This window comes from Manis javanica, chromosome 7 (assembly GCF_040802235.1).
Source record: "Manis javanica isolate MJ-LG chromosome 7, MJ_LKY, whole genome shotgun sequence".
Lineage (NCBI taxonomy): Eukaryota > Metazoa > Chordata > Mammalia > Pholidota > Manidae > Manis > Manis javanica.
The window spans coordinates 47552617-47567454 of NC_133162.1; the positions used below are offsets into that span (position 1 = coordinate 47552617).

Sequence of the window (14838 nt, forward strand, 5' to 3'; positions counted from 1 at the left end):
CATGCCAAGGATTAACACAGCAATGGCTACCAATCCTTCATGTTATTGGGCACTCACTTTGTGCCGTTCCAGATCAAAGTCACCATTAGCATAGACAAGGTCTTCCTTATAGTGTAAAACCAGGATGTGATGACAGTGTAGCCATTCCAGTGATCCCTTTCCTGAGTCAGTTCCTGCCTTCTGACCTCTTCCTCTTGATTCCTTTCTTTTCCTCCTTATCTCTCACTCTTTAAACACAGGTCTTCCCCAGTGCTCTGTTTGGTCTGGTCCTCTTCTCTCTCCTTGGAAAGTCACTGGCTTCAACCATCACCTATGTGGCTGTTAATCAAATATATACACTACTGTATCTATCTTCTGAGTTCTAATTATAACCGTGATACATGTATATACCTCCCATGTCTTCTGTGAACCTTCAGACTTGGTACACACAAAGTGTAAATTTCTATTTTCATCTAATGCCTTCCTCTGATCCCTATTTCGTTAAATGAAACCATCTACCTCACAGTTATTTAAGCTTAAAAGTGTTGGCATAATTTTCTTTCCTTAAACATGTTTTTTCCTTGTAATTACAGACAGACAGTACATGGTATTAGTGAGAGTTTAAGACACTACAGATTTTTAAAAATTAAATTTTTTTGTAATCTCTTCCTTCATTTGCAACTACTGGTAGTTTGCTATATGATGATCTAGACTGTGTTAAAAGCAAAAATTACCACAACCCACAACAAGAAATACAACATAATATTGTTGACTCAGTGTAGATGTGTATGTGTGTACAGCTTAAACAATACTTAAGCAAAATGTTTACCCTTTTAATATGTGCACCCTAATATTTTCCACTCTATTCCATTAAAAACAAGGCTGGTTACAACCTATTAATACTGCTTTTGTGTTGCACTAATAGGTTGGAACCCATGGTTTGTAGTAGGGGTCATTCTCTAATACTTATTTGTGAATTTGTTGTAACTATACTAAACTTTCTGCTGTTCCCTGTACATCTTTTCTTTTTCCCATTTGTTGTACCCTCTATCTAGATTTGTCATTCCTCCATTACCATTTATGCTATTTTATTCAGTCTGAAAGACTAATATGCCACCTTCTCAAAGAAGCCTTTTCTGAATTTTTTTCCCTGCCAACGAATTACTTTCATCTTTTTACTGTATTAGTATTTACATGTAGCTTTATCACACTTAGTAATTTGTGGCAACAATATGTAGCATGCTTTAAAATTTACCAGTAATTTTTAGTTATTGTCTCAATTGAATTAAACTAAATATACATACACTCTATTAGCAAATGGCCCTGGAGAAGTCATTGCTAGTACCTAGGCATTCTGATTAGTAATTCAGCATTTTCCCAGTTACTAATTGTTTCCCCATTCAGTGTTGATGTTTTCTAGATGCTGTACAAATGTTCAGAAGCATTACAGTTGTCATTGTAAGCAGATCAATCTTGGGTCATCTGAGGTTATGACTGAAAGCCCTTTGGCATGATGTGACAAGCTGGTCTACCTGGGTTCAGTGGACAGCTTTGTTCACTAAAAAGATTGCTTGTAGCTAATAGGATATGTCTGTTCAGTTCCACTCGAAGTTGCCACTGACCCTTAGATGGTAGGGACTTATAATCCTGGGAAATATGGACCAAGAGAGACCCAAAGGATGAAATCTGTCTTTCCTGGCAGCTCTTGTATGGATATTGCTTTGTCACATAATGATTTTTACCATTTTTTTCCATTACAAGCTTACTTTTTATGAACTTTAAAAAGTTACTGGGCAGAGAAAAAGATGGCAGAGTAGGAAGGCAAGGCAGAAACCTCCTCCCAGATACACATAGAAGATAAATACAACTAAACCTGAAAATGACCTGAAGACTGCAGAACAGACCACCTACACCTGGGGTAAAACAAGACCACACAGAAAAGGGTAAAGTGGCAGAGCAGAGATCAAGTAGGACCCAGGCCCTTCCCCCACCCCAACTCACAGGTGGAAGAAGAAAGGGGCAGAAGTGGGTAGGAGCCCAGGAACTCTGCAGACCTGGCCCTGTAGGTCTTCTCTGGGAGCAGAAGTCCACATTACACTGTGTTCTGTTGATTAGTGGGACTGGAGACCAGGAAAATAGTTGGAACACTCAGGGAAGCTCAGACTTCAGCTGTATGTGGGAGACAGGCATGCTCTCTGGTCCTGAGACCCAAAGCACAGGTGGCAGTTTGAAAGACTTCCCAGCAGTGAGAGGGGTGCTAGAAGGGTAAGGGTTGGACAGAGCTCACACCTCAGGAGAGAAAGGGCAGGTGGATGATAGCTCCTTAGCCCTCTCTTGGCCCAAAAGGTCCAGATCTCTTGGGAGCCAGACACTCTGTCCCCCTTGCTGGCAAGTACCAAATGATTTCACTCATTTGTGGAGTATACAAACAAAACAAAAATGATGGAACATAACAGAGTCAGACTCCAAGAAAGGAAAGAGGTTGGGAAGGGTAGGTAAAGAGGGAGGGAGAAGGGGATTAAGGGGCACTATTAGCACTCAATATAGGTCACAGGGAAGGCGGTACAGCACAGAGATGACAAGTAATGACTCTATAGCATCTTACTTTGTTGATAGACTGCAATGGGGTGTGTGGGGGGGCTTGATAATATGGGTGAATGTTGACACCACAATGCTGTTCATGTGAAACCTTCATAAGATTGTTTATCAATGATCCTTAATTAAAAAACAATCATCCATCATTATCAAGTGGGATTTATTCCAGGGTTGCAAGGATATATCATACACCACATTAATAAAACAGAGTAAAAATCACATGATCATCTCAATAGATACTGAAAAAACATTTGACAAAGTCCAACATCCATTCACGATAAAAAAAACTCAAGAAATTGGGTACAGAGGGTACATACCTGAACATAAAAACCATATATGACATACCCACAGCCAACATTGTACTTAACAGCTAAAACCTGAAAGCTTTTCCTCTAAGACTGGGAACAAGACAAGGATGCCCACTCTTACCACTTTCATTCAATATAGTTCTGGAGGTCCTAGCCACGGCAAACAGACAACACAAAGAGATAAAAGTCATCCAAATTGGTAAGAAGTTAAACTCACTATTTGCAGATGACATGATATGCATAGAAAACCCTAAAAAACCCACCAAAAAGCTAAAAGAACTAATAACTGGATTCAGCAAAGTTGTAGAATCTGAAATTAATACACAAATCTGTTGCATTCCTATATACTAACAATGAACTAGCAGAATGAGAAATCAGGTAAACAACTCCATTTACGATTGCATGAAAAAGAATAAAATGCCCAGGAATAAACCTAACCAAGGAGGTGAAAGACCCTTACTTTGAAAACTATAAGACAGAGAAATTAAAGAAGACATCAATAAATGGAGATCTATCCTGTGCTTATGGATAGGAAGAATACTGTCAAAATGGCCATCCTGCCCAAAGCAATTTATAGATTCAATGCAATCCCTATTAAAATACCAGTGGAATTTTTAATGAAGAAGAGGAAATAATCCTAAAATTCATATGGGACCACAGAAAACCCCAAATAGTCAAAGCCATCCTTACAAAAGAACAGAGCTGAGGATTATGCTCCCTGACTTCAAGCTCTACTACAAAGCTACAGTAATCAAACAGTTTGGTATGGGCACAAGAACAGACTCACAGACCAATGGAACAGAATAGAGAGCCCAGATATAAACCCAAGCATATATGGTCAATTATATGATCAAAGAATCATAAATACATAATGGGGAAAGGACAGCCTCTTCAATAACTGGCGTTGGGAAAACTGGACAGCTACATGCAAGAGAATGAAACTGGATTACTTTCTCCATATACAAAAGTAAACTCAAAATGGATCAAAGTTCTGAATGTAAGTCATGAAACCATAAAACTCTTGAACATAAGTATGAGCAGTTTTTTCCCGAACACATCTCCTTGGCAAAGAGAAACAATTAAAATGCAATGAGTGGGACTACATCAAAACAAAAAGCTACTGTACAGCAAAGGACACCATCAGCAGAACAAAAGACATCCTACAGTATGGGAGAATATATTTACAAATGACTCATCTGATAAGGGGTTGATATAAAAAATATATAAAGAACTCACATGCCTCAACACCAAAAAACAACCCAATTAAAAAATGGTGGAGGACTTGAACAGACATTTCTCCAAAGAAGAAATTTAGATGGCCATCAAGTACATGGAAAGATACTCAACATCATTAATCATCAGGGAAATGCAAATCAAAACCACAGTGAGATAACATCTCACACAAATTAGAATGGCCACTATCCAAAAGACAAGAAATAAAAAATGCTGGTGAGGATGTGGAGTAAAGGGAACCCTCCTACATGGTTGGTGGGAATGTAAATTGGTGCAACTGCTGTGAAAAGCAGTATGGAGGCTCCTCAAAAAGCTAAAAATAGATATACCATTTGACCTAGTAATTCCACTTCTAGAAATTGCCTGAAGAAAACAAAATTCCTGATTTGAAGATATATGTACCCCTATGTTTATTGCCACACTTTGCAATAGCCAAGATATGGAAGCAACCTAAGTGTCCATCAATAGATGAATGGATAAAGAAGAGGTGGTACATATGCACAATGGATTACTATTCGGCCATAAAAAAATCCTGCCAATTGCAACAACCTGGATGGGTCTAGATGGTATTATGCTTAGTGAAATAAGCCAGGCAGAGAAACAAATACCATATGATTTATTTGTGGAATATAAAAACAAAGCAAAACAGAAGGAACAAAACAGCAGTAGACTTACACTGAGAAGTGATTAGTGGTTACCAAGGGGGAGGGTTTGGGGTAGGTGTGGGGAGAAGGTGAGGGGGATAAAGGGGCACAATAAATCACAATCACAATATAAGTTGGTCATAGGGATGGTAGTACAGCATGGAACATATAGTCAATGATTCTGTAACATCTTTCTACGTTGATAGTAAGGGAGTGAGGATTTAATAATATGGGTAACTCGAGCCACTGTTGTATATTTGAGACCAATATAAGATTGTATTATCAATGATACTTCAATTAAAAAAACTATAAAAACATTTCAAACATAGATGTTTTAAAGCAAATTTTAGGCATTTAATTTCACCCCATACTTCAGTACGTGATGGCCTTTTAAAAAATATTATTTCTGTTACATGATGATATTTGTGAGTTTAAACCTAAATTCTACTAGCTTTAGTAGATCTAATAAAATTAGTAGATTAAGGGCTTAGAAAAGATTAATATTCTACTTTAACCTTAAATATAGTTTAAACATACACTCTCATTTCCAGTTCTGTGCAACACAAGGGACTAGAGTTTCCAACAAATGTATATTTTGGATCTTGAGGATATCTGCCTCAAAGAGAGAAAGTTTTTTTTGTTTTAAGTAAAGCTGGTCTGCTGTTGAATTAAATTTCTTTTCTGTTGGTTATCTATAAAGTTCTTGGGGGAAGCAATCTAGGAAATAAAGCTCTTTCCCTTTGTTCTTATGATTCTATAAAGTATATACTTTTATTTGCTTCCCTAAATGCACTTATAATACAAATCCCTCCTTTTTTACCCATTATTTGGAGAGGAGAAAGATTTAACAAGTCAGTAATATTTCGACATTTAAGATAGTAGAAGAGGTTAGACTTGTCATGAGTTTTATACACCTTGAAACACTTTAAAAATTAAGACACATTTTGAGATTATGAAAATGGAGGTTACTTTTGTACTGCTTCAATTTCTGTCTCTTAATAGTTCTGTAACTTGGAGTGAATTATTTAACTTTTCTGAGGTTAATTTCATCTACAAAATGGAGATAATTCCTTCCTTATGGGGTGTTGAAGAAAATCAAATGAGACTTGGGCCTAGGAACTGACCTGAACATACATGCTCTTTGCTATGAGAGGGGACATGAGAGATCAGTGATGAAAGGATAATGGGATAGTTGCTATACTTTTGGAAAAAATGTAATCTGACCCTATCTAATGCCATTCACTAAAATCAATTCTGGTGCAATAACAACCTGCGTAACTTTTAAAAGAGAGTCTTCATAAGCTTGGACAGGGAGGATTTCTTAAACAAGACACTAAAGCTTTAACCATAAATCCAACTACAAGAAAATTAACCTAGTTTATCAAACATCTCCATAGAGAAAATATTCTCCAGAAGATAATGGCAACACATAATCGACACAAAACTAGTATGTAGAATACTAAGTAACTTGTATAACTCAATGAGAAAAAGATAAGTCAATAGAAAAATAATCTAAAGGCTTGAACAGTTTTTTTGCAAATGAGATACTCCAAATAGTAAACATGGGGAAAATGCTTAATGTCATTAGTAATGAGATAAATACAAAATAAACCCATCATCCAATCACCTATCCACAAGTCTGGCAAAAAATGAAGAAATTCTCATGATTCCAAGCATTAGAATGGATATAGAACAGAAAAACTACACTGCTGATAGTGTAAATTTTGAGAAGAATTTTGAAAACAGTTTGGCATTATCTAGTAAATTTAAAGAAAGGCATGCCCAATTTCCAGTAATTCTATTCTTAGATGCCCTAGAGACTTTCTTGCCCATAGGCATCAGAATGGATGTGCACCCTGGAAACACCTCAACCTGGGAATTCCTCATGGGCATGGATGATGTTGAGCAAAAGAAACAAGTAAAAAAATTTATAGTGTTATTCCATTCGTGAAAAACTGATAAACAGGCAAAAATAAACTATGTTTTGAGGCACTTGTGTGATAGTAACAAGCAGAAAAGCAAAGAAATGGTTCTTATAAAAGTCACAATAGTTTTTACCCCTTGGGGTATTGTAAGTGATGGCTAGGGACATTTACCCAGAGGATGCTTTTGCTTGATCTGGTAGTCATTACCCAGCTGTTCACTTTATAATGATTCTTTAAACTGTATATATGTTTTATATTTTTTAAAAATTCAGATATGATTATATCACAATAAAGAAAATTAAAAACCAAAAGAAGAAACAACCTTAATACTGGCCAAAGTGATGAAGAGAAAAATATTGCCCTATTCTCATAAAGTATCTCTGTTTCTAGCTCAGTCACTGTCTTAATTGTTGATCTAACTGGTAATAGCTCATTTCCTCCAAATGGATATAATTTAAACATAGTGTCATCTGACCATAAGGGTTTTTTTCCCCCTGAAATGAGAAAATGCTTTCTCTCTGCACCTTTCCCTAGTTTCAGTAGATTTCTGTCTACTGCCTTCTGCTAATTGCTTCAGGTTTTCTAAATTCTTTTGGTCCCCTGCAAGTCTGTGAAGATTAAAGGCAAGCGGTCAGTCGTGTTAGATGAAACCCATCCAGACCCTGTGGAAGGAAATGGTTTGCATGTGGCTTGCTGAATCACCTAGGAAATGATCTTTGTACCTAGAAGTGAGCTTTGTGCTCAAGCAAAGCCTCCAGGGTGAGAGACCGGTGGTGCGACCAGGAACCAGCTCCTCACACTCGACGTCTCCTCGTTCCTTTTCCTTCTCCTTCTTTTGCCCGGCAGCTGCACCTGGGGAGGTCTCTCCCTACTCACTAGGTGAAACCTCAACCTAGGGGAGGTTTCTTGACCGTAATCAAGAAAGAATTCATGAACAGGTCTCACGAGTAAGGAGGGAATTCACTGAAGTGAGAGTAGCAGGGAATGGCAGCAGGAGTGTAGGTAACATAGAGCAAGGAAGAACACAGGGAAGAAAGCGAAGCTCATTGAACTCCGGCTCGGCACAGGGCACATGCCCTGCCAACTCCTAAAGCCAGCATCACCTGGCATCCAGTGTCCACTTGAATCTGCACAGTGTGAGAACTAAGCCCCTACCACCCCAGGATATGGGGGAGCTGTGGAGCACTGGATGAAGTGAGATTAGGTTCTGAGAACCTCCCAAAAGCAAAGAAAGGAGATTTGGGGGCAGGCTACTGAAGAGCATGATAGTACAGCTGCAGTCTCATCCGGGTCACCCTGGTGATGGGAACTTTCCAGCTCAAATCAGAGATCTCAGTATCCCTTCTTTACTTGTCTGAAGTAGCATAGAGAGATAAATTTGTGCTTAAGTCTAGAACATTGAATCTAATAGTGATGTAACAAAGATGCTTACCACTGGGAAAAGGGGTCTCTTACTAACCTTATGGGAGGCTTGGAAGAACTGCAGAGACAAAATGCAGTTAAGTTGAGCAGCAACAAGGCTTTATTTAAAGAAAAGTACACCATCAAAGAAAGGGGAGTGTGGGCAGCCAGAGAGAGGAGGTGCTGCATTTAAAGGATTAGGATTCATGTCTTTTATGGATTTCAAGAATGGGGCAAAGGGCAGGGGCGGGGGCGTAGGCTTGACATGCGGTTTCATGATGTCTATCTGCAGTGACAGACGTTATGTCATCATCCAGTCTGTCCTCTAGATATTCTGTGAGATAAAGTTAACACAAAGAATCTATTGATCTTGTTTTTCAAGATAGTAGTTACCCTCAAGCAGTGGGAACATAATTTAGGACTGCTTACCCTGACTTAAGACAGGGTCCTTTTTTGGCTAATTATCATAATATATGAGAGGAATCTTACCTCCTAACTCCCTGATTTTTAAAATGGAAAGTCAGCCTAAGGATGGAGTGCCTGTTGTTCTTACTATACTATTCGTATCTCAGTGTTTTCATCATAAGCAGGAATCGCGACGCTTGTCCAAGCCCCGCTCGGCTTCGCTTCAGTCGGGGCTGGAAGGACAGAGGTTTAGGGAGGGCGGGTTTCTCTCGCGGGCAGCAGGTCCCCCGCCCCGCCCCACTCACGCTCCCGGGACCGCCCAGTTGCTCGCCCGCCACCGGGAGCGCTGTGGGCCGCTGCGGACCTGGTTGCAGACGCCGTGGCGGCCGCCGCGCGCCCGAAGGGACCTGCTGGCGGGGCCCAGGGAGTGCCCCCCCGAGACCGAGACCGCACCACAGCTGCCATGGGTGAGGCGGGCGAGCCGAGAGCGGACGCCGGGCTTTCCGCCTTGGGCTGAAGGCCGCAGCCTGGCGAGGAGGACTGAGGGTGGTGGTGGTGGGCGGGGGGGGCCGGGGTGGTGGGCACGGAGGCCTCCAGGTCGGAACTGGGGCCTGAACGTGGGCCTGGGCTGCCCCGCGGCAGCCGGGGACTCCGGGGCACCCAGGGTCACCATAGCAACGCGCGGCCGTCCCTCGTTCCCACCCCTTTCCTCCCCTACCCTGGGGCCTAATGGCCGAGGGCTTGCGGTCTGACGGCTTCTCGGGAGCCAAGGCAGGGCCGGCCGGGGTGCCGCTCCCAAGTCTGGGGAACAGGCGAGGACGGGTGATGACTTTTCAGGTTTGGGGGTGGGGGAGGGAAGACGCGTCTCAAGTTTTGGCCTTGGGCCGGAGAGGAGCGACGATGCAGCGCGGAATCCCGGGTGAGCCCTTCGCGAGGGTCCCGGGGCCTCCCCGAGCCTTAGGGGCAACGTTGGAAGGGGGAGGAAGGGAGGCAGCGGATGGGCTGTAGGTCCCGGCAGGATGCGGAGACTGGCCGTCGGCTGGTTTGGGGACCGCGACGCTGCAGGACACCTTCGCGAGGCCGGCGCTGCGCCGCGCGGCCCGGTGTAAACGCTGCTCTGGGAGGAAGCGGCCGGCGCCCAGCACCGACCTGCCCCGCAGCAGCTGCAGAGGCGCCCTTTGTGTGGTTGTCGCATCACACGTTACGGATTGTGTTAGGAACTGTTAAGAAAAATGAGAAAATTATGAAACATCAAGTGGTTTCACCCCTGAAAAAATAGGAAATTATACCACGATGCAAATTTGAAGACATGATAATGTGTGGAGATTTTCCACCAGCTAGCTGTCTTGGTCATAGCAGTTGTGGCTGTTTGCGTTTTAAGTTGCTTAGGATTCACCTCACACCTAGCTATTTGAGATCAGAACTAGAATGCTAGATCATTGGGAACCCTGGACTTTAGTGAAGGAAAAACGTGCACTTGGTTTACTTGGACTAGTAAATTTGTAAGATTTTGAAACGTTATACCAAGTGCTTCATTTTTTTTTGCATTTCATTTTGTAGTCTGTATTTGCTGAAAATATTCCTGCCAGTCACAACATGATGAGAGTATGGGGAAGCATTGAATTTCCAAGTAAACTGAGAATAAAATTTGTTAGAAAGAAAAAATATTTTTATGAATTGAAAATATCAAAAATCCGTTTTTAAAAATGCATCTGTTAATTTGGTATTCCACTGAGTCAGCTGTGTGAAAGGGAAGGAAACTTTAATGTAAAATTGGATCCTGTTTTTGTTTCCTCTGGGAAAATAAAGGAGTCGCAAAACAATTACAGTTGCAATGAAAAAAAGTAGAGGTTTAACTAATTTAGTTCATTTAACTCATTTTAACATGAGTGAAAGAATTGAATGCTTTCTCCTGTATCCCCTCATTTGTCCGTGTTTTATAGACCTATCATGTTTTTATGGGTAATACTGGAATCTTAAATTTAAACTACCTTTTATTTTATTGTCAGTTTATTCTGAACTTTCTTTTTCTTTTCTTTTTTTGGCTTTGGAATTGGGATTCATCCTTGAACCATTCCTGCTATTCACCCTTGTTTGAGAACATGTTGTGTATTATCTCAAACTTGCCTCCAAATTTCTTTTTTATTCCATTCGAAGTCATTAAAAAAACCTCATTCTCCCTGAAGATACCACAAAAGTAAAATAAATACCAGAGAATAGCCAATTTGCAGGATCTTGAGAATAATTCATAACTTTTGCTGAAGTGGGCGTAGTGTTCTATGGTATGTTTGAGAGAGATGTAAAAAAGCAGTTGATTAGGGATGTAGGTAGTTGGGAAGACAAATTTGTTGACCAAGGAGAAACAAACCACTGTTGGTTTAATAGGGGAAGGAAAGGGTTTGTATGTATTTCAATGTCATGTCTTACAAGTGATGTTGGACTCCTTTCTTGTGCTTTCAGCTACAAAAGACCCCACAGCTGTAGAGAGAGCAAACTTGTTAAACATGGCTAAACTGAGTATCAAAGGACTCATTGAATCTGCCCTAAGCTTTGGCCGCACTTTGGATTCTGACTATCCCCCCTTGCAGCAGTTCTTTGTTGTTATGGAACATTGTCTGAAACACGGTCTTAAAGGTATCATGAGATTTTTAAAAATTAACTTTAAAATCTCTCTCTCTTTCATCTTAAACACCCTTGAAAATGTGATATTTTTTTGAGGCCATAATTATTGTTCTTTTACATTTTAAAAATACTGGGTGCATTGGTTTGGAGGAAAATGCCCTACTCCTTTATATCTTCTAATGGGTGATTTTTATAAAATGCTTAGTTGTTAGTGTTTTGATTTAAAAATTTATTCAAAATACTCTGCACTGGTTTCTAGTTTTCTAGGGCAATTATAGAGTTACTGCTAAAATTTTAACTTGGTGCTTTTGATACTATTTTTACTAGTTTGAGCCCTATTGAACAAATACATTAATGTAGTTCATTGTTTAGATATAAACCTTCTTAGTGTATATGAAAATATATATAAAAATTGTCTTTTGGAGTGGATTATTGTAGAAATGTGAGCAAAGCCTATAAATGGTAATAATAGTGGATTTGTATTCTTATATACAGTTCACATTGAGTTATTGATACATGCAAAATGTATTATCTTTAGTTATTATACATTATATAATGACTTCTTTTACTTATGATAATAACTGATTATAATAACAGTTGACAGTTTTGGTCTCTTGTTCATATGATCAACAGCTGTGTAGAGGACTATATCCTCTGTAGGAGTTGTATATTAAGGTGAATATTATAAAGCAAAGAAGCTTGGTTTCTTGTTGGTTTATTTGGAGCCTGGGTAAGTTGGACAGGCCTAGAAGTTCTGACTATGATACATGAAAGGGGGGGTAAATGTAAAAAGCAAAAAAGGGGATTTACCTAAACATGGTATTAATAAAATGTACTTCAAACTGAGAAGGAGCCTTGGTATCAAAATTTGGGAAACCATATGTGATGTTATTAATGTACTCACTTCTTTTTCTCTTTTTTTCATTTAAAAATTTTATTATTTTTATGGAGATATAATTGACCTATAACATTGTATTAGTTTCAGGTGTATAATATAATGATTCAATATTTTTATATATTGTGAAATGATCACTGCAGTTAAGTCTATTAAAATCCATCACTACTCGGTTTCAAGTTTTTCTTGTGGTGAACTTTTAACATTTTTCTCTTAGAAACTTTCAAATTTATAATATAGTGTTAATAACTGTAGTCATCATACTGTATATTTCATCCCCATGACTTCTTTATTTTGTAAGTGGAAGTTTATACCTTTTGACCCCCTTCACCCATTTGATTCACTCCCACCCTCTGCCTCAGGCAATTGCCAATCTGTTCTATGAGTTTTGTTTTTTTAGATTCCACTTTATCTTTAATTACAGACTTAAAATAATTTTTTAAGTTAGGTAAATAATAGTGAAATATATTCTTTTTGTACATGAATCAAACATAGAAGCACATAGAACAAAAAGAGTTTCCCTTTATTCTCTTCCATTCATCTCCCTCAAGGGAATCCTTGTCATTCCTCTAGCTCATTTCTGTTTTTTTTTTTTTTTTTTTGCTCTTTTCTTTTACTCTAAATAGAATCATTCTATGAGTATTATTTTATGACTTCTCTTTTTTCCCACTTAAAAAAACAAACAAACCTTGATGGTGTGGTTTTGGAGAGCTTTCTATTTACATAGAAGGCATTATCATTTTTAATGGCTGTATAATATTTCATACTATATACCATAACTTATTTAACTACCCCGCTCTTAATGTACACTTAGGTTGCAACTTTTTACTATTAAAATTGTGCTGTAAGAATGTCTTTGGGTATATATGTTTGTACACATGTACTGGAATTTCTTTAGGATTCCTAGGAATAAAGTTAACTGGGTCAAGGAAATTGGCACCTATGAAGGCTTCATTGATTTATCAAACAACAGTGAATGTAAATGTGAATGTGAGTGTTTTGTTTTCCCACATTTTTGTCTACTTTTGATATGAGTTTCTAAATACTTTGAATACATCAGGAAATCACCAATGTGATATCAGGCTTTGAGTTTTAATTTGCTTTTTGAAAAACTTTCTTTTTATTTGAAAAAAAAAAGGCAGTGACATAGATCCTTATTTCTCCCCAGCTTTCTGAAATGGAATTTGCCAAGTGATGCTCAAAATAGTTAAACTTCAAATTCTTGCTGAATTTTTTTTCTTTTACTTCACAAAATATAAAGGCATGTCCTAACAGTCATATGCCTATCTTGATGTATCCAAAGCTGCTTTGTGCTGCTTGCCTGTCTTGGTGGCTGTACTTGGGTGGAGCATATGATAGGCATACTGGATTTTCAGGAGATCTGGTCAAGATTAAGAAAGAAATATACTGGTTTCATGGTTTTATATTACCCAAATCTCAGAATAAAATTAGAAGTTAAAATTTTTCATGCTTAAAAGTAAATACCTTTTTTTTATCATTCGTTAATTTAATAAACTGATAAAGATCAATCTGCTAGGGCTGTCAGCCTTATTATTTCGGTATGGGTAAAGAATGACCCCACTTATTTCTTACTTTAATTACCTGCCTGCATATTTCTGATAGGGAAGAATGGCCGAGGTGCATATTTCTGATAAGGAAAAATACCAGGATCCTGACGAACTGGCTGTGTAATGAAAAAAGAATAAAGGTCACTGAATAATTGTATGTTAAGTTAGAAATGTTGGAAGTAAATATTTTAAAGGAAGTCACTACAATTTTATGAGTTGAAGTTGTATGCATATTTTCTTTTTCCAGTAAGAAAATCATTTTTGAGTTATAACAAAACTATCTGGGGTCCTTTGGAACTCGTAGAGAAGTTGTACCCAGAAGCAGAGGAAATAGGAGCCAGTGTCAGGGATTTACCTGGTCTTAAGTAAGTAATCTTATTCTTGTTCATCCCCAACCACAGAAATGTATTTAATGTTCTTTAAAAGTACCTTACATTCTAGTTTTTTATCTTCTCTCACGCTTAAATAGACCTTCTATTCTCTCCTAATAAAATTCTATTCATTCATTATGGCTTAGCTCAAATTTAATTTTCTTGATGAAGTTTTTCTTAACCCTTTTCTTTTTTACTCTACATTCACTCTTTTATTGTATCACTTCAATTCTGCATTTTATTGCAGGAAATTGCAAGTCCTTTTAAAATAGTATTAATCAGTTATGTATTTCTGTTTCCTGAGTGTAAAACTAGTTTGTGGTGGTAGGCTTGTCAGTGACTATTTGTTGAAGACTTGACTTAGGCTAATTCCAGGGCAAAGGCTCAGAGATCTGAGTTCTCACATAAGCCATTCATATATCTTAGGACTAGTACAAATTACTTTTCTTCCTCTGAAAATTGGAACCTATTGTGTCACCTGCCCATTTCACTAGACAAACGTATATGAAATGTTTTAAAAGCTGAATATTCTAGCTAATAACTCATGAGTGTTGAAAATTGTTTGCAGGTATGAAGTGTTTTTAAGGCCAAATTATTATACTCTGCTGGGTGTGATTAAGACATAAGAGCTCCCTTTAGTTTATCCTAATTTTTGTGAGTGAAATGGCTTTTTTATGCTTAGCATTTTCTGCCATATTATCAGTTTGCTTTCTCTTAGCTTTACAATTTACAGCTTTATATGTTGTAGGGAATATGGTAGTATATTCTGTTGTTAGCAGAATACCCAAGTGTTTGCAAGTTGTGCTTGAGTGATAAAAGTAAATGGCTACTATTTATGGTTCACTGTATCAGGGTAATCATTATTTTACATGAATTATCTCATTTATTGCTC

At 38.4% G+C, this 14838-nt stretch overlaps 1 protein-coding gene and 1 long non-coding RNA gene across 11 annotated transcripts in view; one reads left to right on the plus strand and one right to left on the minus strand.

Moving 5' to 3' along the window:
* Positions 1-8229: 8229 nt before the first annotated feature.
* LOC140850404 (uncharacterized) lies at positions 8230-9325 on the minus strand. Its single transcript, XR_012133205.1, has 3 exons — positions 9209-9325; positions 8575-8723; positions 8230-8419 (listed from the first exon to the last, which is right to left on the minus strand). It is a non-coding gene; the product is annotated as an uncharacterized lncRNA (long non-coding RNA).
* RUFY2 (RUN and FYVE domain containing 2) overlaps positions 8806-14838 on the plus strand; it is a 62500-nt gene continuing 56467 nt past the window's right edge. For 2 of the 10 annotated variants that reach the window (XM_073240948.1, XM_073240949.1), the window contains exons 1-3: positions 9103-9409; positions 10951-11124; positions 13823-13940. In XM_073240948.1, the coding sequence (XP_073097049.1) occupies positions 9220-9409; positions 10951-11124; positions 13823-13940 (482 nt within the window). In that variant the 5' untranslated portion in view covers positions 9103-9219. Of the gene's footprint in view, positions 8958-9096; positions 9410-10950; positions 11125-12905; positions 12998-13373; positions 13730-13822; positions 13941-14838 lie in introns of those variants that run through there. The other 8 variants (XM_073240950.1, XM_073240954.1, XM_073240951.1 and 5 more) reach the window with 8 other exon arrangements.